Source organism: Motacilla alba, chromosome 1 (genome assembly GCF_015832195.1).
Source record: "Motacilla alba alba isolate MOTALB_02 chromosome 1, Motacilla_alba_V1.0_pri, whole genome shotgun sequence".
Taxonomy (NCBI): Eukaryota; Metazoa; Chordata; class Aves; order Passeriformes; family Motacillidae; genus Motacilla; species Motacilla alba.
Window position 1 is genome coordinate 65,276,910 of NC_052016.1, and position 23,916 is coordinate 65,300,825.

At 36.6% G+C, this 23,916-nt stretch overlaps 1 protein-coding gene across 1 annotated transcript in view; it reads left to right on the forward strand.

Moving 5' to 3' along the window:
• The window catches only part of VWA8 (von Willebrand factor A domain containing 8), a 179,536-nt gene that overhangs the window by 15,432 nt on the left and 140,188 nt on the right, over positions 1–23,916 (forward strand). The window contains exons 3-8 of the mRNA XM_038156079.1: positions 6,512–6,642; positions 8,735–8,845; positions 20,124–20,291; positions 22,040–22,204; positions 22,606–22,655; positions 22,974–23,082. Of these exons, the coding sequence (XP_038012007.1) occupies positions 6,512–6,642; positions 8,735–8,845; positions 20,124–20,291; positions 22,040–22,204; positions 22,606–22,655; positions 22,974–23,082 (734 nt within the window). The remainder of the gene's footprint in view (positions 1–6,511; positions 6,643–8,734; positions 8,846–20,123; positions 20,292–22,039; positions 22,205–22,605; positions 22,656–22,973; positions 23,083–23,916) is intronic.

Consider the following 23,916-nt stretch of genomic DNA (forward strand, 5'->3'; position numbering starts at 1 on the left):
TGTGTTAATGTGAAATATTAATTTGTTTTGCTGTTGTTGGCAATGGCTTTTTCTTAGAAGACGATAATTAAAGGTACATAAAAACTGAGTTCTTTTTGTAAGTGACAAGTAAAAATGAGTCATGCACAGGGGAATTTTATTAATGGGATTTCTGTCATAACTGTGTCTGACACATTCTAGAAAGAGGGCACTTATTTTTGCATTGCTTGTTCTTTTATCAGTAAAAATAAGCCCTACATTAAAAAGTCTCACCATGTCTGAAAGCATGATTGTTTCTGTAATTATACTTTGGAGAAACTTTGTATGACTTTCTGTGATAGTTTAGATCTAAAATTGAATTGCAAGAATGCACTCTCTTTTTTTAGGGGGGTGGTTCATGGCAGCGTACTGCTTTCCTTAATGATTTCTGGAAATGTTATGAAAATGACAATGTACTTGACATTTTAGTTATTTATTAGTCTTGACAAAATGATTCCCTACAAAGCTCTTCCAGGACATTTTGTTCAATGATGGCAAATCCTCACTAGGGCAGGAAAAGGGATATTCTTCTGCAGCAGGGCTTTGGTGCTCTGTGAAGGTGCATTCGAGAGAGTTTAGATGCAATTGCATTGAATTTTGCCAGAATTTGTCCTGAATCTGAGCACCCCTCTAGTGTGTGATCAGAAGTGATATGTGTGTATACAAGGGATTAAGTTATGAATTTTGTTAGTTGAACTATATGAAACAGTAATTATTGTAAGGCATTCCAACAGAATGTTTGTGCATGTAATCTCTGTCCTCACAGGATCATATATGCCACATATTGAAGCTGGGGCTGGTGTATTTTCAGCTTTTCACTGGAATGTGTGCTTGTTCTTTTTTGTGTTAACTTTACATTTGAGCGTTAGAGTGCAACACTTTCTAGAGACAGGTTGTATTGCAGAATGACTGTAATTTCATGCTAACAAACACTTCATTCATTACATTTCTTTGTTCCTAGCCTCAGGGGAGGTGTCTGCTGTCAGAGATGATGATTATTTCAACAGTTTGAGTTTTCATGTAGGCTTCCAACTGTTCTGCTGTTTGGGTGTTGCAACAACATCCAGAATCTGAAATGATGGGCTTTTTTGTCAGTAGAGTTGTGGATGTTTTACATTATTATCCCTATTTTGTCTGTACTGAGTGAGGCACAGGCATACGTGGGGACATGGAAACCTACAGAGAATGTCTAGATGGAGCTCAGGGAGTTGTCTCCACTGTTCCTTGTGCTTCAAAGCTAGGTAGCTGAATCCGAACCACTCCTGAGAGATGTTTGTCCTCCTTGTTCTTCAAATGTGCTCATGATGTAGATTTCAGAACTTCTCTGCACATTTTGCTCCAGTAAGAAAGGATTCTTTTGTGAAAAAAGCTGTTTGGAATGCTTCATATAAGTTTTTTTGGGCCCACTTTTAGTTGCCAGGGGTTTTTTCTATCTAGCATAGCCTTGATGCAGAGAACTTTTTTTCTTCATGGTGATTCTGTCTTGCATATTGGAAAACAGTTATTTCTTTTCTAGACTCAATTCAAATATCTTATGATAATTTTTCTTGGTTTTAATCCTAGATTCTCTCATACTTTTTGGGGCTGGCCTGAGCTGTTGTGCTCAAAAGCACAGACGCACTATGTCCCTCCAGTTGGAGTCTGAGCTATGGATACACAGTCTGCTCTGTGTATTTTTCTGAGTAGTACATCCAGCTAGGAATAGTTTCACTTATTCCATGTTTGTGTCACAGGGAGAAACTTAGTCTTCAGAATCCCATTCAGGGTTTCTTCCAGAAAGCTATTTGGGTTTACATGTTTCCTTTATATTATCTTTTAATTTCTACTCACATGGAGAATATGATTTATCTGTGTAGAACTAACATCTTCCTGTGAAGTAATTGACTCAGAGGAATTGATAAATGAGTTTACAGTCTCATCCAAGAAGTAACTTCCCCCTTTCTAAGCCCCTGCAAAAACTTGCAACTTGTTTCCTTAACACCGCAAGACCAAAAATTTTTGGAATGAAGAGTGTTCCCATGAAAAATTTATGAGGAAAAATAGTATTCCAGTGAAAACTGTCTGTGATGTAACCACATTATGAGACTGAAAACTCTTTGGGTTCTGTGTATCAGCATAAAATGGGAAGAGCAGCAATGTTTTATTTGCTAAATGGCAGCAGCTGAAAGCAGACCACATAGCAGTGCCTCCTTCTCTACCTTGGCCATGCTGCCTCCTTCACCCTGTCCTGGCCAACTCACTCTCTTTCCTCATTGTCCCCCAGCCTCAGCAAGCTGTGAAGTAAGTCTCAGTGAGCTCATTTAAAAAGTAAAATAAAAATTCCCTTTTTGAAATGTATTTTATTTTTAGACAAAGATGTCCTTCCTTCTCCCTTAGCTGTGTCCCTTAGTCCCTTCTCCCTTAGCTGTGTTTTACAGGTGCTGCTCCCTGTGTTGGATGTACTGCAGACAGCCATGGACAGCTACAGGACCCCTTGGTATTCAGATAGGAGGGACATCTTGTTCCTGTCTTTAATTTTTAGCCTGAAACAAGGAGCCATTTTCAGACTTGGAGCATGCCTTGTAGTGAAAGTTCAGGGTATGCAGAGGTCTTTTTTATTTTGCTGAAATTACGTATGTTGATGTTTTCGAAGTGCCTGTTGGTTATTATGTGATCGACCAGAGTCATACAGGGACAGGACTTCTGCTGTATTTTGTACTGCATCTGTAGTAGGTGTTCTTGGGAATCAGTTTACCTAACTGTCTGAACAGTGCGAAGAGTTACCCATCTCCTTCATTTATGGGATTTCTTCTGTAGATGGGACACAAGGACTTGCCAGCAGATAATATCTGGTATCTCCAGTGAATCTTACAGCTTCAGTGATTGTGCCAAGAATTCAAGTATGAGTGAACTGGAATATTTATGAGGCTAGCACAACCATTTCAGTCTTGGCTTTATCAAAAACTGATTTGTGGATCAAACAAGAGCAGCTGTTGTGTTTGCTTCAAAATCTATCTAAAACATTTTCTACTTTTATATTTTGGGAATTTCTCTGTTCAGCTTCAGCCGCTCACTTTACAGAATGTTTCTGCAGATTCTGCTAGGTGCTGTTCTGCTTATCACTTATTACAGATCAATAGAATGCAATTTCTTTTGCTGTCTGTCCTTGGTACACAGGAATAGCAAATTGTACCACCAACTACTCTCCTGCATGTGCCAGATGGTGTCTTAGAGAACATGCTGCAGAGGCTTGCTCTGCACCATCCTGCAGATTAGGAATATAGGGCCTACTATTTAACTGCTGCAAATCAGCAGAGTGCCACTGAACAGATTGTGCAATCCCAGTTTGCATTGGATGCTATCTGACTCATCAGGTAATTAATAGAAATTGTTGTAATATACTTGCTGATGCTTTCCTCAAATTTGCCTTGTCTTCTAAAAATGTCATAGAAAATTATTATATGGTACTTGTGGTAAAGTTGATGTACAGCTCTTGAATAGAGAGGATTTTTTTTTCAAGTTGTATTAGAGAAAACCTAGAGGCCTTGCAATGCAGAGAACACAGTATAAGTAGTCCAAATTATATAAATTATATACAAGATACTGTGTTTGTGCATCTGAGGATGCTTTTGAGAAGCATACTGTGCTTTGGAAACTGCAGCACTGACTGCATGTACAGGAAAATGTTACATTCTTCTAATTTTTAAAAGACAACTGGGAAGGTGAAGTAGGTTTAGCATCTGAACAATGTACAGATATCACATGTTAGAACTGAAGGAGCTGACAGGTGGAAGCTACTCCCTTGACAGTTCACTGTAGGGAATGGTAGCTTGGAATTGTTGGCATCATTTGTAACAGGCTTCTTTGAGTGAGTTTGTAGATGTCAATGTGCTACTTTGTGATTGAAAACATGTATTATAATTGATCTAGCTGTAATCTGTTTGTAAGGAGAATGATGTGAATGGGGAAGCAAGGGAGCCTTTTTCTATGAAATGTATCAATAACGAATTGTCTTTTGTGACCTTTTCTCAAAAAAAGCAGGATATTCTCAGAAAGTTGTATTTTTTATATTGTTATTGCAGAATACATTTGGACTGTTTAAACGCAATGATAATATAAGTGCCCTTTAATTCCTTAAGATTTTTTATGGGGATCACATTCTAAGATTTTACATTTTTTTTTAATGTTGTGCACTCATGTTCTCTTTTACGTGATAGTTTTTCTTGCAGATGCTGCTGAACATTCTAAAGCCCTCTTGCTATTTATGGTACTGTTTTGAAGTGTGAGGCAAGTTTTTTCTTGAGACCATCCTAAAAATGACAAAGAAAGCTACACATATTAATGAGAATTATGCCAGAGGCATTTGTAGTCAGGCTGTGTCAAAGCTGGTTTTGCTGTGCTTCTAGTGCATAATTTTTGACATGAAAGAGTTCCAAGCTTATTTTTCCACTGCAAGCAAAGTAATTTTCTTCTTTTGAGACCAGCTATTGTAGAAATACACTAGAGGCACATTGGCTTCATCCAGGTAGAAATAAAATTAATGTGAGATCTGTCCTAAAATTTTAATAGTACTTTTAAGATAATACTTTTTCTTTGTGTGGTGCTTTTCAAATTTCCATACCTGTCCAATAGCAAAGTTTGGACACAGCAGTTATTCCGGTGTTATTTCCTTCGTTTCCCAAAGAATATATCTAGTAGGAACTTCCCAAATTTCCTTGAAAATCTTGTAGAAAGGAACATATTATTCCCTGTGAGGAATTGATTTGCACTTGCCCAGCTGTGTGTGGTACAATGAGCATTGCTTTTGGAATACAGTACTTCAGCTAGGAAGAAAACTTTTTACATTCATATGATCTCACCACACCATATATGAAAGCTAATCCTGGACACACTAATGACAGTTGTTCAGAAAACAAAACTAGAAAATAAGGCAAACCTGAAATGTTTGTTACTATTAATCTGACATTCCTAATGCATAGATTGCTCACCTGCATGTGTATGCTATTTCTGTTCACATTGGTAGTAAGGATATTGTAAATTTCTCTGGAAGCAGATGATTTCAAATGGATTCCCTGAGTGCCAGACCAAAAACCAAAACTTTAGTTAGTTTTTGTTAAAATTTTCCTTTATCTCCCTTATGCTTGAAAAATCTTCTTTGATTCTTACACAGTCATTTAATGCTGTTTCTATAGTCCTACAAAAAAGGATTTTAATTATGGTTTGCAAAGATTCAGCAGTGGACTGAACTCCTTCAGAACTGAGTGGCACTATTGCCTGCTGTCCTTAACTCTGCCCTGCACATACTGGTTCCCCTGAATGAGACATAACACCAGGGCTTATTTTTGTACATGTTGGCTTCTAATTGCACCCAGTAATCACACTGAAAAAACGTGAATAACCAGGTATTAGTTTGGAGATTTCATGGCCTCTTGCTCCTTTCTTACTGCACTTCAGCATCTTGGTCACTGCCCTTGAGCCTCCAGCTTCAAACCTACTTCATCATTGGTCTTTTCAGACTGCTCTGAAAGCAGCCATACACACACATGCATTCATAAATCCCCCTCCTGACTTGCTTATGTTCCCCTTCTCCTCCTGCACTTGTGGCTGAGAAAGAGCCAGGCTTTGCTGGGGGAGTATGTGAAGGGCTTTTCTGGGTATAGGATGATGTAGGGCAATGGGTGTGATGAATGGCTTCTTCAGTGTGCTGTTTCTGCATGATGCTTTCCAGTGCTGCCAACATTTGTATACATGTGGTAGAAGTTTTTGTTTAATTATCATCAGGTTATTGTTTTTTAAATTAATGCATATGATATTTCTTAGTAGAAGTAAATAAATCTACTTTGATTTTTTTTTTAAACTGTGATTTTGGAAGCTGTGTGGTATAAATGTAGTGATAGGGCAAAGTTTGGGTTTCCTTGATAATTTAATTCTGTGGTTTATTGTGTCAAAATATAAACAAGAATGCAGTTGTTTTTAAAACAAGTGGCAAATTAAGTTTGTGCCTGAACACTAATCTTAGTCTGGTGCAATCAGAGTTTTTTGGGGTTTATTTGAGCTTCACAATTCACAGAAGCATTGGGATATAGGCTGGATAAATATTTTATGAATTATATTTAATAAATATGTAACTGTATAATGTATTTATATTATATTAACTGATGCTGGGGAGTCCACTCAACATTGAGTAATAAAAACCAGTTTTTATGTTGATCAGTTTAATATGAAATACAAATCCACAACCTGTGTTTCTGGTTTATGTTGGTTGTTGGTTTTTTTAAGGATGAAGTTGTGCAGAGAAAAAAGAAATTGGTAGATAGATGTATAAACTTTTATATGTAAGTTAAGTGGTCTAATATAAACTCTGTGTGAAGTTTTCTGCTTTTCAGCTGTCCAGATTAGGGCAGTACAGCTTTGTGTATTTTAATTTTGGAGATAAGCCCAAATAAAGTGTTGAATGGGCAGGTATCTAACACTTCAAAATTTAATAATGTGTTCTTATCTCTGTGTTTGCAAGTGACAGAATCTCTGGCCCAGTCTGTAGTCCACCATTTAAGATGGATAATGCAGAAAGATCTTCTTGGCCAAGATGTCTTTCTTATTGGGCCTCCTGGGCCTCTCCGGAGATCGATTGCCATGCAGTACCTGGTGAGTGTGTTGGTTTAAATGTATTGGAGACATTGTTATTAATGTCAGCTATTCTGATACTAGACAAATGGTAAAAGGTAGTCCTAGAAAATCTTGCAGCAAGCTACTTAGGAAGTAAATAAGTTTTTTCATAAACAAGCTTTCCAAAGCTCAGTTTTTGTTACAGACAAATAGAAAGTACAGACATTTTAATATGTGTTTTTCTGCTTAAACTCCAGGGGGAAAAAAAGGAGTTGGAAAACTGTGTTACCATATGCTATCACAAATGGAGAAACAGTTTGTTCTCAGCATTATGTATGTTAGAAGATTAAGATATCTGCCTTGTGCTACAGACAACAAATCGTTTTTGCTTCATTATATAAAAAAAGAAATGAAGGAAAGGATTTGGGAGAGAAGTGTTCTGAGTAACATTTGGGAACAGTTATTCTGAGTGTTTAGAAAGAATAGATGTGTATATGATCCTCTCTTGGAATGTGGCAAGGACTTGCCTACAGCCATCTGCATGAACCATGCCAGCGCCATGTACAAAATTTCACATTTAAAAAGTCAGTGCCCTTAAATGATCAGGAGGAGGGGGATGTCTGCCCCAACAAGTGATGTGGGTAGAACTAGGTCTGCCGTGAGCTGTATCTGGAATCTGGTTGAGCAGAGGGAACACAAATGGAGGTGTATAAACAGTTGTCATAAAGATCAGGCATTCCTTTAAAAATCAAAAGGTACTCATTCAAAGGCTACCTCCCTGAGGTAAAGCATAGAGGAGAAAGCTACAAGATTCTGAACTTTGTCAAGGAGAGAAAAGGTTATTAAATTCAACAAACCAGATGTGCTACTTGACACTTTGATGTATTCATTAAAATAAATGGTAAGAATTTGGAATAACCTAAAAAGAGGACTTGGACAAACACCTGAGATCCAGGCAAAGGATATAGAGTGTGCCTTGTTATTTATGCCAGACTGTACGCACTTGAGTTCTATTAGAAAGGCTGCAGCTTACTGATTCAATGCCAAGCCAAAAAATTATGTGAAGGCTGGTCTTTCCATGTGAGCTGATACATGCTGTGGTGCCTCCAATGAAAATATATAAGCCTGGAAAACCTTTATTTGCTGTTGCTGAAAGCTACTATACATTCCTTCACAGGGCTAATTGTTGAAAAACATTCTTTTTTCCTCCTTTAATTAAAAGAAAGTGCAACTATATCTACCTGCAATATAAAGGAATTGGTGGCTTTGTAACCCAGTAGGCACTGCAAAAGTGGAAAGAAAATAGTTTTAATTGGGTTTTATATATTTGCTTTATTTTTTTCATACAACTGTAGTTGAAAGCTGCCTGTTAAGAGAGGTCTTTTAAATCAATGACCTCTTAAACTGAGGAATAAGGACTAGGAGCTTTTCATTATGAATCTGTTTCCTAAGTAGAATGCATGATACCCCAGATATGGAAGTAGCAGAAATACCTGTTATAAATACATGGGGGAATTGTTTTTATTCCTTTAAGATAGCAAATTCTAATTATATCTCACATTGAATCAAAATAAGAAAAACAATAACCCAAGGGTTATCCTCTTGTAAATAGCCTGTAGTTTTACAGGTGTAGAGTGCATCTCATGATAGCCAAGGAAGAGAGGATAAGAGTAAAACAGTTCATCACTATACTGGCAGAGCATGTGCAGGTAATAATCCCAGCTACATCACACTGTAAGTGTTACTGAACTGTGAGAGCTGAACATTTCAATCTTTTACAGAAAACTTCTGATTTTTATTTGTGATTTGTATGTGCTGGCTGTTTTTCAGAATCTGGAACCAGAAGATTAACCTACAGGATGTTACAGATGTTCAATGGAAAGAGTATATAGCTCTTTTAGAATAGGTTTGGGGAAAATAAAACTTTATTGAGCAGAAATTCAAACCATTTTGTTTGGGGCGGAACACACTGTTAACATTTAAAAAATAAGATATTAGATTTTGTTCAGAGTTATTTCTAGGCTGCTGCCTAGAGCTTTTTTGTACAGTTATACCATTAGGTTTATTCTTAAAGTTCAGTCACTCAGGTTATAGTGTTGTTTTTGCAATAACTTTAGGCTGTTGTCCTCAGGAGCTGACAAAGCGGGAGGTTGAATACATCGCGCTGTCGAGGGACACCACAGAAACGGACCTCAAACAGCGACGAGAGATCCGGAATGGCAGTGCTTTTTATCTCGACCAGGCAAGTTGCAGTCACACAGCACCTAGTCATGATTCACAAGTAGTTTGAAGGAAGTCATGGTTTGTATTATGAAAAAACAATATGTGGATTGTCGTGTTTCTAATCCAAGTAGAAAGTCTCTTGCACAATGATCTCATTATTGTCATAAATGTTATCTTTACCTAAATCTAACACTGCTGTCTCTTAAGAGTACTACAGGGTTGATTTAGACAGACCATTTTTAATAAGAGTAAGGTTCATTATGTGCAAGTTGGGTAAGCACTGCCCTTGCTGTGTCTCTTTCTCAACATTTGCAGCACATTAGGTATGTTCCTGAAATGAATCTTCTGATCTAGTTTAATTGTGAAAGCATCTAGTTCATGTGTTTTATGACTGCTCTGTGTTGTGAAACCCAAGCACAGTAAAGGGAGACAATTGGGAGATTTGATTTGAAACCTCACTGCTGACCTGAATAAAATAATGATTTGAACACTCTTGCCATCCGTATTGCCCCAGACCAGTAGCTGATTTGGCACAGGCACAGAGTGACTTGGGTTAAGTAAGATTTCTCTTCACAGGTTATCAGTGGCATGTTTCCTTTCTGATTATGCAGGTAAAATACACACTTCATGTGAAATGTCTGCTTTTGTAGATACCTAAAGGTTTTACAGAAGATAGGTTTCTGGTTAGATAGGATGGGCGAGTTCCTGTGATGTAGTGTGAACTTAAAGGAGTTATCTAAAAGAGTTTTTGGTTGGTGATGCTCTAGAGGTTAATGATATCACCATCATAAAGGTGTTTTGTGAGAGAAAACCAGAAACTTTGTTCTCTCTTTTAAAGAGACATTTTTCTCTTTTTTTCTTAAATTCCCGATGATCTCTTTTTCAGCTTCCAAATTTTCAAGAAACCTTTAAGTAGATTTTTTTGAAATTGCAATAAATGGCTTTGAGCAGTGGAAGATCCTCCGAATGAAGAATTAACAATTAATCTAAATATATTTTATTTCAGTTACTTCTAGGACTTCAAATTATTTCATGCTTATCTGGAAATGTGAGGATTGCACAATAGGAGATAATTTGAAGCACTGTACTGTGTTTTAGGGCTGCGAATGGCTTCTCATTTACCAGAGGATAAGAGCATTTCTGTAGGTTCTGGGATTAACTCATGGACTAATATCAGTTCCACACCTGTCTGCTATTATGGGCAGCCTTATCCTCACATTTGGTACAGGATAGTCAGGGTAATTGACCCATGGTGTAATAGCATTAATTAACTAACATTTGTAAGAGCTGCGATGTCAAGGACTGTAAGAAGCTCACTGAGATGTGAGATGGTCTGTTACTTTTGTATTTGTCTGTAGACTTTGATCCTGGACTTTGATTTGTACAAAGTGAGGCTGTCTCACTCTGTTTCGAGTCATCTCTCTCCATCATGAACACTGAGAAGATTTGCTTTTTAAAATCAAGGTCTAAGATGACCACCTTCCGCAGTTAGTTAGAAATTTTCAGTTGAAAGGTTTTTGCCAGAATCCAGCACAGCAGTACTTCAGACCAAGACTTTGCTTTAGCAAGATACCAAAGTATTGAAATCTGTCAGAGTCTGTTGCATCTTTCCTGAACTCATGTTTCGCTCATCATATTTGTAACCAATGTGTGTTTAAGTTTTGAATCGAACTTAGGAAAATAAATACTTGGTATTTAGATGAAAACTTTTAAAATACTGGAAACATGAAAGATGAATCTCCTAGATAGTGATGTTCTAGCTGAAGTTTTCTTATCCTGCAACTTTGTTAGATGCATAAAATACGGTACATAGTTATGTTTAGAACCATCATAGCTGTAATTATTCCATTCTGTTATTCAGCTATAAAGTTTTGCAGGTTACACTGGTGCCTGAATTTCAGTGAGTTAATGTAATGATTTTGAGGTTTGCAGGTGCTGTACTAATTCAGAGTGTTACAGAAGACAGACACTACTCTTCTTTAAACTACAAACCATTAACTGAGATCAGTAGGAAGCCCTAACAAAATATTGCCTAAAGAGCTTGGATTGCTTCAGTTGGCATAGCTGAGACAAAGAAAAGGTGAATTCATGTGAGGAACTGAAGATAGTAAACTCTGCTTTTCAGATTTTTGTGCTATTTCCTTTCCTGTAGAATCTCATGCTTGCTCTTCATGTCACCCATGAGAAGACAGCAGAGCTTGAAAGTCTGGTTTCCAGGACATCCTGCTTCTGAATTCTACAGCTTCAATAAAATGTATCTGTTGTTTAAGATATGTGAGGCTCTTTGTAAGTCATAATATAGTAATGTAGTTATTTTACACTTTGAATAATAATATACTGTTACAAAATCTGGCATCTTGTGACCAGAAAGAACTTTAATTTAGTGGCTCATTGGGTTTGCAGACACAGAAAGGTTTGCAAAGTTGTCTCTGAGTGACTGTTAAGATGTTTTAGTTGTTTATAGCTCCACATTAAATAGAGACAGATTAAGTGCTGTAAATTATTATCTCAGAGTTTTCAAAACATCTGCTATATTTTAATATGAAGTTATGGAATATGATTGCAGATACTTAATTAAAATATATTGGAGAGGCAGTCATTTGGAAGCAGTTGCTGAAATTCCATATTGAAATATATATTGAAAGGCCAGCATTTCAAATATTCTTGCATATCAGTATTTCTTAATACTAGAGTGAATCAGGTGGGAGAGTTGGAGTTAGGTAGTTAGAAGAGATATCTGATGAAGACTGAAAAAAAAGGAGTTTATTTACCTCAGAAATAGATCATTAAAATAAAGGTAAACATTGAACTGTCAAATTCACTGCTTATTAAAATCATGTAAAATAAAGAATTTATGATGAGGTAATGGTGAATTATTTGTTTTAGTTCATGTGCTGACGGCAGAAAATTCTGTTTGCTTGTCTTTACTTTGGGCCTTTAATTTTGGCTTTCAGCTGTTAATTCACTGTTAAAGCCTCAAAATTGTCATCATTTCTGTTACTGAGCTAATTAAGTAACCCCTTGGTTTTATTCTCTAATTTATTGCATGGGTTAATTGTATTGTATATCAAGTAATTAGTTAGAATTACTTTATATTACATAAGTATTCAAATGGCACCTTCAGATTTTACTTTCATTGATAGAAGACTTGTCTTGCAAAGAGTTTTTCTGCTTCTATAACTCTGACAGTTAAGCTGTCAACTTCATTAAACCAGTAAAAAGATTCTAATAGCCTATTATATTTCCAAAAATTAGGAAATTAGATTTGATTTTTTTGTCTTTTTTTCCCCCATTTCTATATAGTTTTGCTCTTTATTTTGTGTGTACAGCTACATAGTCACATCCCTGGTTTAAATTCTTATTACTACAGCCTCTTACATTAATAATTATTACATCTAAGGAAATACTGCATTATTTTAATGTAGCAGGTGAATTTGGGAGAGCAGCTAATCCACTTTTTTAATGCTTGAGAGGTGTATTGTTCCAGGATTGTGTTGCAAACCACATTGTCCAGAATGCCCATTTTTGTTTAGCCTTTACTTCCAGCATTTACATTAAATGAAGGAAGCTTCCCAAACACAAAAGTACAGTCTTTTCTGTTCAAGACAGTCAACTTAACTGAGGCTGGAATAAGTAGAAAGATGTCATAAGGTTATGTGCTGAATAATTGAAAATACGATGTCATGTTTTTGAAGATTTGCTGACTAAGCTGCATCCACTGTCATTTCTTTCTGTACAAAATTAGACTCTGTTTTGCAGTGTCTTTGAACTATGTGAACATACCTCATTTTAATACAATACTTTTACATCCCTAACTGCACCAGCATCCTAAGTTGACAATAAATTTTACATTTTGCCATTGTATAAGATACCAGAAGAATAATCTTCTGACATGGCTTGAAACACTTCCTGTAGTAAACAATTAAGCACCTAAAGTGACAAAAATTACTTCTTAAACTATACTCTCTGTAAAATGAACATAACATGAAATCCCCCGGAGTAGCACTACCCAGTCTGGAGTTTGGCTTCTTTTAATCAAGCAGATTAGAAAGGGAATTATAAAATAAGATGTGAGATTAATTGAATGAAATGATAATCATATTGGAGAGTGAGATTATAATATTTGAGAGTGTGTGTATACACACATATGTATGTATGTTTGTATATGTAGATAAAAAGTTTTCTATACCTTCCTAAAGAGAAGTGTAAGAATGATTCAGCTTTTAACAAAAATTACCCACTGAATGAAAATTGTGTGATTCTGTGATTTATTAACTTACCGCCGTGGAGGTGGCAGTGGGTTTTTGTTGTGCTGGGAAGTTATCCACAGCCACATTGTCGCAAAGTGTAATTTCATGGACTGACTAACACTGCAGTGTCTGTGTACCTAGAACAAGAACTAAGATAGTGAATTCTGAAGAAAGAAGAGACAAGCAATGCACTCCAAAAGTGTGAATGTTCCTATTCATTTACGTAGTTTCTCCTATATTGGAGACAAAGAGGGAAATATTAGGTAGAAATCAACGGTATTTGGATGAAATGAATATTTGTTGATGTTGACATAATATATATTTTATCTAAAAGACAAATGCATGTTAAGGAGCTCTGTATGGTAAGCCTTTTAACTCATAGAAGTGATTTTGGTGTAATCATTTGCAATACTTGATTCATGCTTCTTAAAGTGTCAGCATTCAACTGGATTTGTTAGGCTAGCAGCTCAAACTCTGGTCTCTTGTTTTGATGTACAGGGCATATAGATGAATGTCTGTGATGTAATGTGAGGAATATTAGGATCATGTATTTATAATTCCTTATAAAAAGTGTGAGATTCTTTTTTTCTTGTTTTCATATCTGTTACATGTATATTCCACTTTCTTTTCAGCTGTTATTTCCTACTATGGGGAAAGGGGCGATAGTTTGTAATATGTGGGATCATAATATCCATAGGCAATATGGACTTGATGGATGATGCTGAGTTGAAGTGATTTAAGAGTGATAACTAACTTCATAATTTTTAGATATCTGTCAAATATTTTTTTTTTTTTATTTTGCTGCTCATCAGGAAGAAAAATTTAAATTGCTCTCCTCCCTTATTCCTGTACAGAAGATAGGCCTTACGTAGGTTGATTTCTTTGTAGACTTTTTTACTAATAAATCTGTTAAGAGCCTCAGTTGGCCTTCTGCTGGGCCTGGTTTCTGGCCACAAGGCAAAATGTTTCACATACCTGATGTAACTGTGCTCTCATAGTAAGATCCTTGGTGTAAAGCAGCTAAAATTAGCTGCCAAGGCAGGGACATAATTTCTTGTAAATACAATTTGCAGGCACTGTTGCAAAAACACCTGACTATTGTGTTAGGGTAAGGAGTAATGGAAGTAAAACCAGATCACTTGACTTATGGTAGTTCAAAAATGGAAAATAAAATTGTGTGGAGGAAGGTGAAACTGGAGAAACAGTGACTGGGGAAGCAAGAATCAATGACTGAAATGAAGGACTGTTCCAGTTCTGGTCACATTTACATATTTATGCTCTCATCATATGCTGATTCACTTCCCAGGGTAAACTTTTCTAGCCAAGTTTTCTGATTCGAAACTTGAATAAATTCAGAAGTTTATTTCTTTAGCTGCTTTTCATTCTGTGCCATAGTATAGTCATGTATTTTAGTGTGGCTCAACAGGCTTCTAGTTTGCTCCACTCATGGGGGAAAACAATAGCTAGGGAATTAAGAGCCCTTAAAGCTGAACAAATACCTTGCAATGTAGTCTTTGGTAGAGACATACCATTAGACATGTCTTTTACACATATCTTGAAAGTCTAACAAATTTGTTTCCTCAGAAACCGTTTGTTTCCTTAGGAGACCATAAAAGCTCCTAATATTCCCTTCTGCTTCTCTGTCATTTTTTTCCTGTTACCTTTTACTTGTTGGTTGGTTTTAACAATTTAAATTTTAGAGGATTAATTTTATTTGACTCCTGGAAATGAACTTAGAAGACATCAATTTCCTTTGAGTTTTGTGATATTTGTTAACATGGTAGGTAACAGGGACTCAAACCTCTCATCCATGGAAGGTAGACTACCACATATTTAATAGTTCAAGTTTTGTCAGCCTGCTGCAGCCAGTCACCATTTTGTTAGCTCCAAACCAACTCAAATTTTGTCTTGTCTTTACCAGATGGTTGTTCAGGATCTTTTTTCATCATAAGTGACATCTGGACATTACATTGTTGTGATGTTTATGAGCTACAGAAATGATTGGAAAGAATTGAGTGGATGAGTTTGTGTGGGACATTGTGTGGGTGGTGGGAACAAGATATTCCATTGGAAGGGACATCTGAAACGTAGGCTGCAGATGCAGAGAATCCTTACCTCATTAGCTCTCGTGTTCACCGAGTTGCTTTGTACTGTTGTTTTTCTGTGTTCTTAGGGTTGCTGTGCTTGAGATGTCATTACAGGGATACAGTTTTCAGAGCAGGGGCAAGTCATCATCTAAAAAAACCCTAAAATGTACCTTTGAGGTAGCTCCTGTAAAAGACACGGTTATTGATTACTGTTGAGCAATTTCCAGCCTTTTAATTATAAAACAGTTCTGAAATATAGTCTGTCCATCATATTCTGAATGATGCCCAAATTTAAAAAAAGTCCTTTGGAGTTCCCCAAGAACCTTCTTCATGGATTTCAGGACAACCAGAATGTTCTGGTGTGCAGTAAGCATTTTCCTGAGAGAAAAGAACTACCACTTCAGTTCTGGTATGTGAAAACTATACTGTTAAAATTCTTGTGGCTTTACAAACTATTTTGGTAAGCTATGCAAAAATGTCTTCTTTCTCCGATGTTTTTGCATTTCAGTGTATGCATTGCGGTGAGCTTTTTTCTGTCCTTCCTGTTCTGACGCTATATATCTTCATCCATATGTTTATACACTATGATTTATGTCAAAATTGGAGTTTACAGCTTCCTGCATTTGTCGTATTTTGCACTGCTCACCATAATTCAGCTACAGAAAAGTCAATGAAAAGCTGTCTAGGATTGTCTTGTTCCTAAGGTGTTTTTTACCTTTAAAGATAATTTTTTTTTTGTCGGTGCAGTGTGAAACATTGTAAGCATTCTGCATAATGTATTTGTTGCATAAAGTCACTACAATAAGAGCAATGCTCTGTGAAGTGTTTCTGCTCCTAGCCTCTGGTAGCTGCAGGTATTCCCTGGAGCAGGTATCCAAGTTACCAGCCTTCCAGAGCTCTGGCAGCACAGGTGGGAGGCGGCAGCATCTGTCTTATGATGAGCAAAACAGTCCCTTTGCTGCAGTGACAATAAATCTGAAAGGAAACTTTAAACAAATCCTTCTAGACCTTTTACCAGTAATTAATAAGTTTAATCTCAGATTTAGCGGCAAGGTTACATGATATAAACCCTCTGTCAAATTTGTGGTTAGACATTTATGTTAGACATTTAGAGTGAACAAAACTAATGAGAAAGGGAGTCAATGCAACTCTCTCTGGGTTCTCACTATAGAATTATGAAGATTTGTTTCTTGGAAGCATTTTTTAAAATAATTTTCAGTGACAGATTGCAAACCTACTTTCTCTGATTTTTAAAATGCATTTTAGCTTCCATACCAATCCATCAATACACAGCTAAAACTGATGTTTTCAGAGGTTGCCTTGTAGTATGCTTAGCTTACTGGAAAAAATTGCTACTCATTACCAAATAGAAGGCAGAAATAGTGTAAATCAGAGACAGATATTTCAGATATTTCTTCTGGTCTTAAGAGCAGACTTTATGCTACCTAACACAAGAACTTCAGAGGCAGATGTAGCAAGCACTTACTTCATTCTGTTCTAGAGAACAATGCCCACTATTCAGGTATGCTTTGAAGATGGAAGAAAGCATATCAGACTAAATCAGTGCCCAGGGGGTGGTGGTGGTTGTATCATTGTTATGAGGTGTCTTTGATTAGGAAATAAAAAATCATGGTTGTGCATTCAACCTTTCCTGAATCTGTTTGTAAAAGGTGCATATAGGTAGGCAAACATAATTTGAAATTTTATTTTCCTGAGAAATAGAATTTTGAATAAAAATTTTAAACAGTTTCCAGGTTCTCAGGAAAGTTTTAAAGTTTTGATCCTGTAAGCTGATGATCAGCAGTCAGCACAGTGTATGCAGTAAGCTGCTTCTCAGGATTGCAATGCTAATGGAGAGCATTCTCTTTCTCAAAATAATGATTGTTATACACTTCCTTATATTTGCTGTCTACCCCTACAGCAGATTTTCTTCATATACCAGTTCAAGAGAGAGGTTTTTGTTAGTACTGGAAGCCTGTTACTTCAACTCATCCATAGTATGTGTGTGTCTCAACATGAGTCAACAAGATTCTATGGATACTCAAAATATTTTGAAACCATATGAACAGAATGTGTATTTTCCTCTGGCTAGTAAAAATCAGTCATAAAGTCTTCATAGACTTATAATATGCAGAATCCAACCAGCTTGGCAAATAAATTGTTTGTTAAAACAAGTTCTGGCTATGTCTCCAAGCTGCATTTAGACAAAATAGCATTTTGTTCATGCCAGGTACTGGACTGTCTGCTGGAGACTCAGGTTTTCTATTGAAGCAGGTTGGAGCAGATTTTTGACATGACCAATGACCTTCCTAGGGAAGAATGTTAATAGAAAATTTGTTCTTTGTACAGATTTTATGGGATGAGGAGAGAGGTGATTTTATGTTGCCTGTTAGGTAGCGTATGATGTCCTGAATGAAGAAAAAAAATTAATTTCTTTTTTTGAAGAATTGGTCATTCAGTGGAAGAGAAATAATCTGAGGTTTAGTCCTTGTTTAATGGGCTCATTGTAGCTTCCTCAGATACTGATTATGAGGCTAAATATAAAAGTGTTGTCTTTTTAAGAAGGGAACTTGATCTGGAGATCTGTTCCAGGATTTACGAGTGTTTTTTTCAGCAATGTTATCCTGAGTCCAGATTAGATACATTAATAATTAGGAATTGTTTTCATCTTAATAGTGATGTGAAAAGTTTACTCCATGGCTAATTTGCCAGTTGTTAGTTATGCTTCTAAATTGCATAGAATCATCTTGATTAGTCTTACTGTTTAGTGTTGTGGTGGTTTAACACCAGACAGAAATTAAACTGCAAATAAACCTCTCCCCTTTCCCCCTTCCCCCTCTGGTGAGAGAGGAACTAAGTCCAAGATGTGGGTTGAGATAGCAATTTACTGAAAGCAAACAGCAATGAAATAAGAAATGCACAGTAAAAGCAGCAATATTAGAAACAAAGGTATACAAAAAAAAAAAAAAAGGTGCTTTACCCACAAAAGGTGTTCACCACCTCAGCTTAGTTCTGCCTTCCCCAGACAAAGACAAGATGGCAAGTGCTCCCACAGTCAGTGCTTCCCATCCCTAGCTCCGAGACAATGAAAGGCAGTGATGGACAACCCCCTGAAAAGCAGGTCACATTGCACCATGCCACCTGTTTCTGGACAGCTCTGCCGGGACTCTGTTCCATGTGGCACTGCTGCTTTGGACCAGTGCCTGCCTCTGGGGCTTGGGGTTTGCGCTGAGCTCCTCTCATCCTGGTTTTGCTGCCCCTTCATTCTCCACAGCCACTTCCCACACTGGCACCATGCCGCGCTGGCTCTGCTGAGGTTTGGCTCTGTGCTGGCTCCACTTCAGACTGCTTTGCCAGCCTCCACTGGGCTCAGCTAGTGTCATCACCCAGGGCTGCACTCTCCTGAGGGATGGGATGGGGAGGACAAGGTCCTCATGGCTGGTCTGGGCAACCTCTCCCAGAGAGAGAGTGGAGACAGTGTTCCACCCTGAGTGGTGTGTGCTCACCCTTTGCTTCCTGTGAAGCAAAACCAGGGCAGGTGTCTTCTGTGTCTCCTCAGATGGGTGTCTGAGTCAGTTGTGTGCTTTAAACCCATGCAGCAATTAATTTGTGGTGCTGAACTCATCTTTGTTCCTATTTTATCCATATGCATTTGTCTTTTATACATCTGCTTTCATATGTTATTTTTTGGTGGGTTATTTTTGTATTCTGGTGCTTCTTTATTATTCTTTTTCACATCTTCCTTCTTTCTCACTGACCTATTTTTTGGCATCTATTGTATTCATCAGCGATTTTCATCTAGCATTATGTGACAGGTTCTTCTGTAGGAGTTTATGGGAGACATGCTGGGAAAAGATTTCATTTGTTCTCCCTTTGCAACTGTGCTTGTGTCTGAAATTGTGTTTAGATGTGATAGGAATGCAGAGAAAGACTCTGGTTCCTCTAAATGTTGCCTGTGCCCAAACCTGCCACATTATTATCAGCTTAAATTTCTGCAAATCAGAAGAAGACAAGAATGCATTGTATTTCAGAGTCTTTTACTGGGCAGTAATTATGAATATTAGATATCAAGTGTACTTAATGTACTCGAGTTAATGTCATTGTAACAAAGTTGCGCAAAATCATCAGCACCAGAGGTTAGTTTTACATTTTGGCTCCATGTTAAGAAGTAGCCATATATAAACAACCAATAAAGTAGAAAAGAAACCATTTTCTAACCCTAAGTTTTCAGTGGATTATCAAGTTAATGGCTGTATTTTTATTCTGGTTTCGTAGAAGACCATACTCAGTCAGGGAATATAATTTTAAATTAAATGAATCCTTTTAATTTTATCACTCTTTTAAAAATCTGATTACTTGTGGCCCAATTTTGCTTTCATCACCCATGTTTGGTTTCAACACACATTCTAATCAAACTAAAGTGATGTACTGCAGATGAATTATGATGATGCATATTGAGAAAAATACAAAGGAATACTAGACTTTTTTCTAAACATCTTGATATGATTGTAAATAGGTAAAACCCCCTTGATTGTATGTTTTCTGTTAAAAATGCTATTCCACAATTGTTTGATGGTGTTAAATTACCTGAAAATGCAGAATATTATGTGACATCAGCAAGAAGGGATGCAACATATATTTATATATTCTGTATTTGATCTAATATTCTGTAAGGTTTTATGTCTTATTCTGTCGGTACAAAATACTGGAACTTCTGTCAGTCCCCATAATAGTTAGGCAGTAAAACTCCAGCTCATGAATGTGTTAAAGGTGTTCACATGTCACCCTTCTTGATCACTACTGATGAGAGTCATGTTGATTCTTACAGAAATAAATGTTGTTTTGGGAAAGTTCTTGGAAGAACTTGGACCTTCTTTTCCAACAAAATAATTGCTTGAATTAATTATGCAAAGTTTATTTCTATTAAAATGTTCGAGGACTTTTTTTTTTTTTTTTCAAGTGTGCTGTTCGTGCAGCTACTGAAGGCAGAATCCTTGTTCTGGAAGGCTTGGAGAAGGCTGAGCGGAATGTCCTGCCAGTGTTGAACAATTTGCTGGAGAATAGGGAAATGCAGCTTGAAGATGGTCGTTTTCTCATGTCTGCAGATCGTTATGACAAACTTTTGCAGGTATGGAAATGCTATTTGAATTTTTTTTTTTTTTTCTGCCTCTTCTTGGTAGTGCTGGAATATTATTGTGAAAGAGAGAGTACTTAGGAGTCAAATGGGGGAAATTTCACCAAGGTTCCAGTGATTTTTTTCTATGTTGTCTGCATATGAAAGAGAGTAGTCCATGTTAACCTTGTATGAAACCTGTATGTTTCTAAAATGTGAAAGCCACAATGTGAGAATAACTAAAATGTCCTGGTGAAAAGATATTCAAGTTGAAATTGCTGCCATGAAGTTCAGATAATGCTTCAGCATGGCAGTAGCCTTGTTGCTAAGCTTTTAAAATATTAGGATACCAATAGAATGAGGTCAAGATGAGTAGCTCTATATTCAGTCACTGTATTGGTGCTGTTTTGCCTTTCATTTACAAAAGTGTATGTAAACAGCAGTCTAAACTGTAGAAAATGGTTAGAGGCTTTTCTTTGGGCTTTAAGTCCCACTGCTTGGATGGATACTCTTCAGGCTTTTTTTTTTTTTTTGGCAGTTTCAGTAGTACCTTGCATCTTAGTTGCAGGTACTTTAGTTTCCAGTCCCATAACTGTCAGTCTGATACCTGCTTCCTCACCTGCTTCTTCATGTTTCTATTCTGTCACACCTGTGGTTAGGTGTATGATTCAAACCCATGTGGCACAGCAAGGAAATTTGCAATAAGCCTTCAGACACTGCTGTCCATTGTATGAGGTTGCCAGCTGTGCTGAAGTAACATAAAAAAAAATTTGTAATATTTAATTAGTAGATGCAATTACTGGAAGCATTATTATTATATTTCAAAAACAAGCTTTTAAAATGTAATTGTATTTAAAGAATGAAAATGAGAATTCAAGCTAAGATTTGGTTGTAAAACATCTCTCCTCCTTTTAAACACTTTTCTGATGATTAAATGTTTCAGAATGACTGCCTCAGGCACACTGATAATAGTATATGAATTAAATAAATCTCTTGCTACAATACTAAATCTAATATTGTTGTTTTGTTGTTTGGGGACTATTGTATTATATAAACTAATGTTCAATTTTGCTTCTCCTGTGTGAATAATTACTGAGCATTTAGGTCTGAAGGAAATGTATTCATGTGTAGTTTCAGGGAGGACTTAACTGTGATGTGGATAGGAGAGCATTTTTTAAAATCAAGAATCCTTTCCTTGACATAATACAACATTTAATGTCCTCATGAAGGAGAATAATTCTGTATTATTTCATATAATAAAGTATAATTTGTGAATGAAGCTTCTAAAATGGAGAGTTTAGTTGCCGTTACACTTATAAGAGAGGGAAATAAAGAAGAAAAAAACCTCGTTAATTGTAACACACTTCTAATGTTTTAGAATAAAATATATTTTGTGGTCACTTTATTTTCTGTTCTTTGTAAAAAGAGTTTTGTATTTGTACATTTTCGCAAGATGTAATGGAAGGTAACATCACAACCATCATGTCTAGGGTTTTTGGTCATAATGCTACAGGTCTGAAAGCTATACCTAATTAATCATTTTTTCTATGTTCATTTTGGAAAAACTTGTTTTCATCCTCCACAGATTTTACCAGTTCAAGTCTCTCTAGTCACTGCGTGAAAGACAATGACATTTGAGAAATTACCACATTTAGGCTGAAGGACTGGGGCTTTTAGTTGAGCTCGAGCTTAGTCATCATAAGTTTTTCATGACAAAATGTGGGCTTTTTTTTTTTCCTGTTGCTTTGTTTTAATTTATTTAGGAGCATACAAAATCAGAGTTAGATGCATGGAAGATTGTGCGGGTTAGTGAAGATTTTCGAGTGATAGCCTTGGGCCTGCCAGTACCTAAATACTCTGGTAACCCTTTGGATCCACCCCTCCGCTCTCGATTTCAAGCTAGAGATGTTTATCATCTGCCCTTCAAGGTGAGTGTGGTTGCAGAACACTGGATCATTTGTACTGAGTAGAGATAATATTCTGATACTATGTTTTACTTACCTCACCTCTGAAAAGAATTCTTGGGTAACAAATTTATCTTAAGGTGCATTTTTCATATTTTCATATTGCATAGTAAATTCCTGACAGGCAGTCTTAAGAGTTGCCATGGAATGTTGCAGCAGAAAAGTAACTTCCATAGCACAGCCCTTAAAGAAAGATTTTTTTTTTTTTTTATTCTTAAATCAAATTAATTCTGTGTCAAGGGGTGAGTAGAATCCTCATGTCTAAATTAGAGAGAGAGAGAGATAGAGAATGCTTTATATCATGACCTGTGACCCACAATATGATGCCAAAATTAGTTTACTCTGATTTTATGTTCTATTTCCAGGACCATCTTCAGCTGTTATATTCAATTGGATCAAACATTTCCACAGAGAGGTAATTTTTCATAATTAAAAAAAAAATTGAATGAAGAAACGATGTCCTTTCAGAACTCCATGCTATTTTTGTGTCTCTATCACTGCATAGAGACCAGAAGTGAAGAAATTTTTAATATGTGTGGGCATATGCTCGCACAGCTTTTTGTATGCAGCCTTCATGTAATGAATCCTTAGTGCTTTAGAACTTCGGTCACACCATAATTGTGTGCACTCAGAAGCAGTTGCAGCATCTTTTACTATATTTAACTTTTTATGCTTTAATATTTTATATACAGATAGCATGTGTAAAACTCTGTAATTACTTTTTCATGTGCAGAATTTCTCAGCTCCTGTCTTTTGCTTCAACTCTCTGCTCTCAAGAATCTTCTGCATTGGGACTTCCAGATTTTCCTTTAGACAGCTTATCGGCTGCAGTTCAGATTTTGGTATGTGCATACATGTGCTGTGAAACTGTATGGGTTTAAAATTGCTCAGAATTAGATTTGGTTTATTCATGTTGTTAGAAGAAGATGAACATGAATATTTGAAGAAAAACCTGAAAACACTAAGAATAGTTTGAGGGAGAGAAGTCTCAGTCAGAGATCTCTAGATAATACTTTAACTAAACATACAGCATAATACTAAAGAACAAAGTGTGGTATTACATAGGATTTGTGTTGTTATTAAATGTATCTTAGTGCTCAATTTATTATTTTACCCCCTCTGGTAAATCACCTTACCAGACTTCAGGGCATCTACAGTTTATCTGATGGCACTACAGTAGCAAGTGGAGAGCAATAAAAACCAGAACCTAAAAGTGCTTTGTATTTAATGTTACACATGTAAATCAGATTGATTGCATTACAAAGATACCTATTGCTCTCCACTGACACCTTAAAGGATCCAAAACAAATGTGGGCATAGGAAACAGTTAAATTGTATGAGAGGAAGCCTACATTAGGTCTTTGGGCTGACTGGTCGATGTAGAATAAACAGAAATGGAGGATTATGTGAAGATGCAGGCTGTGCGCTCTCAAAGATGCAGTGCTTCCTGGCAGCTAAGTCCAGAGGGAAATAGGAATTGTACGTCAGCAGAGTTCACGGTGACAGGTCAGGCAGCTCAGGACTAAAGCTGTGTCAGTCTTTCTGCTTTCCTGGGTAGTCCTTTGTCCCTTGGACTTTATAATTACATGGTAAAAAGTCAAAGACAACGTGGAAGGTCCTCCTGAAGGAAGTAAGGAAGATGAGATCTGTATAAAGAGAGAGGGTTTGGTGCCCTT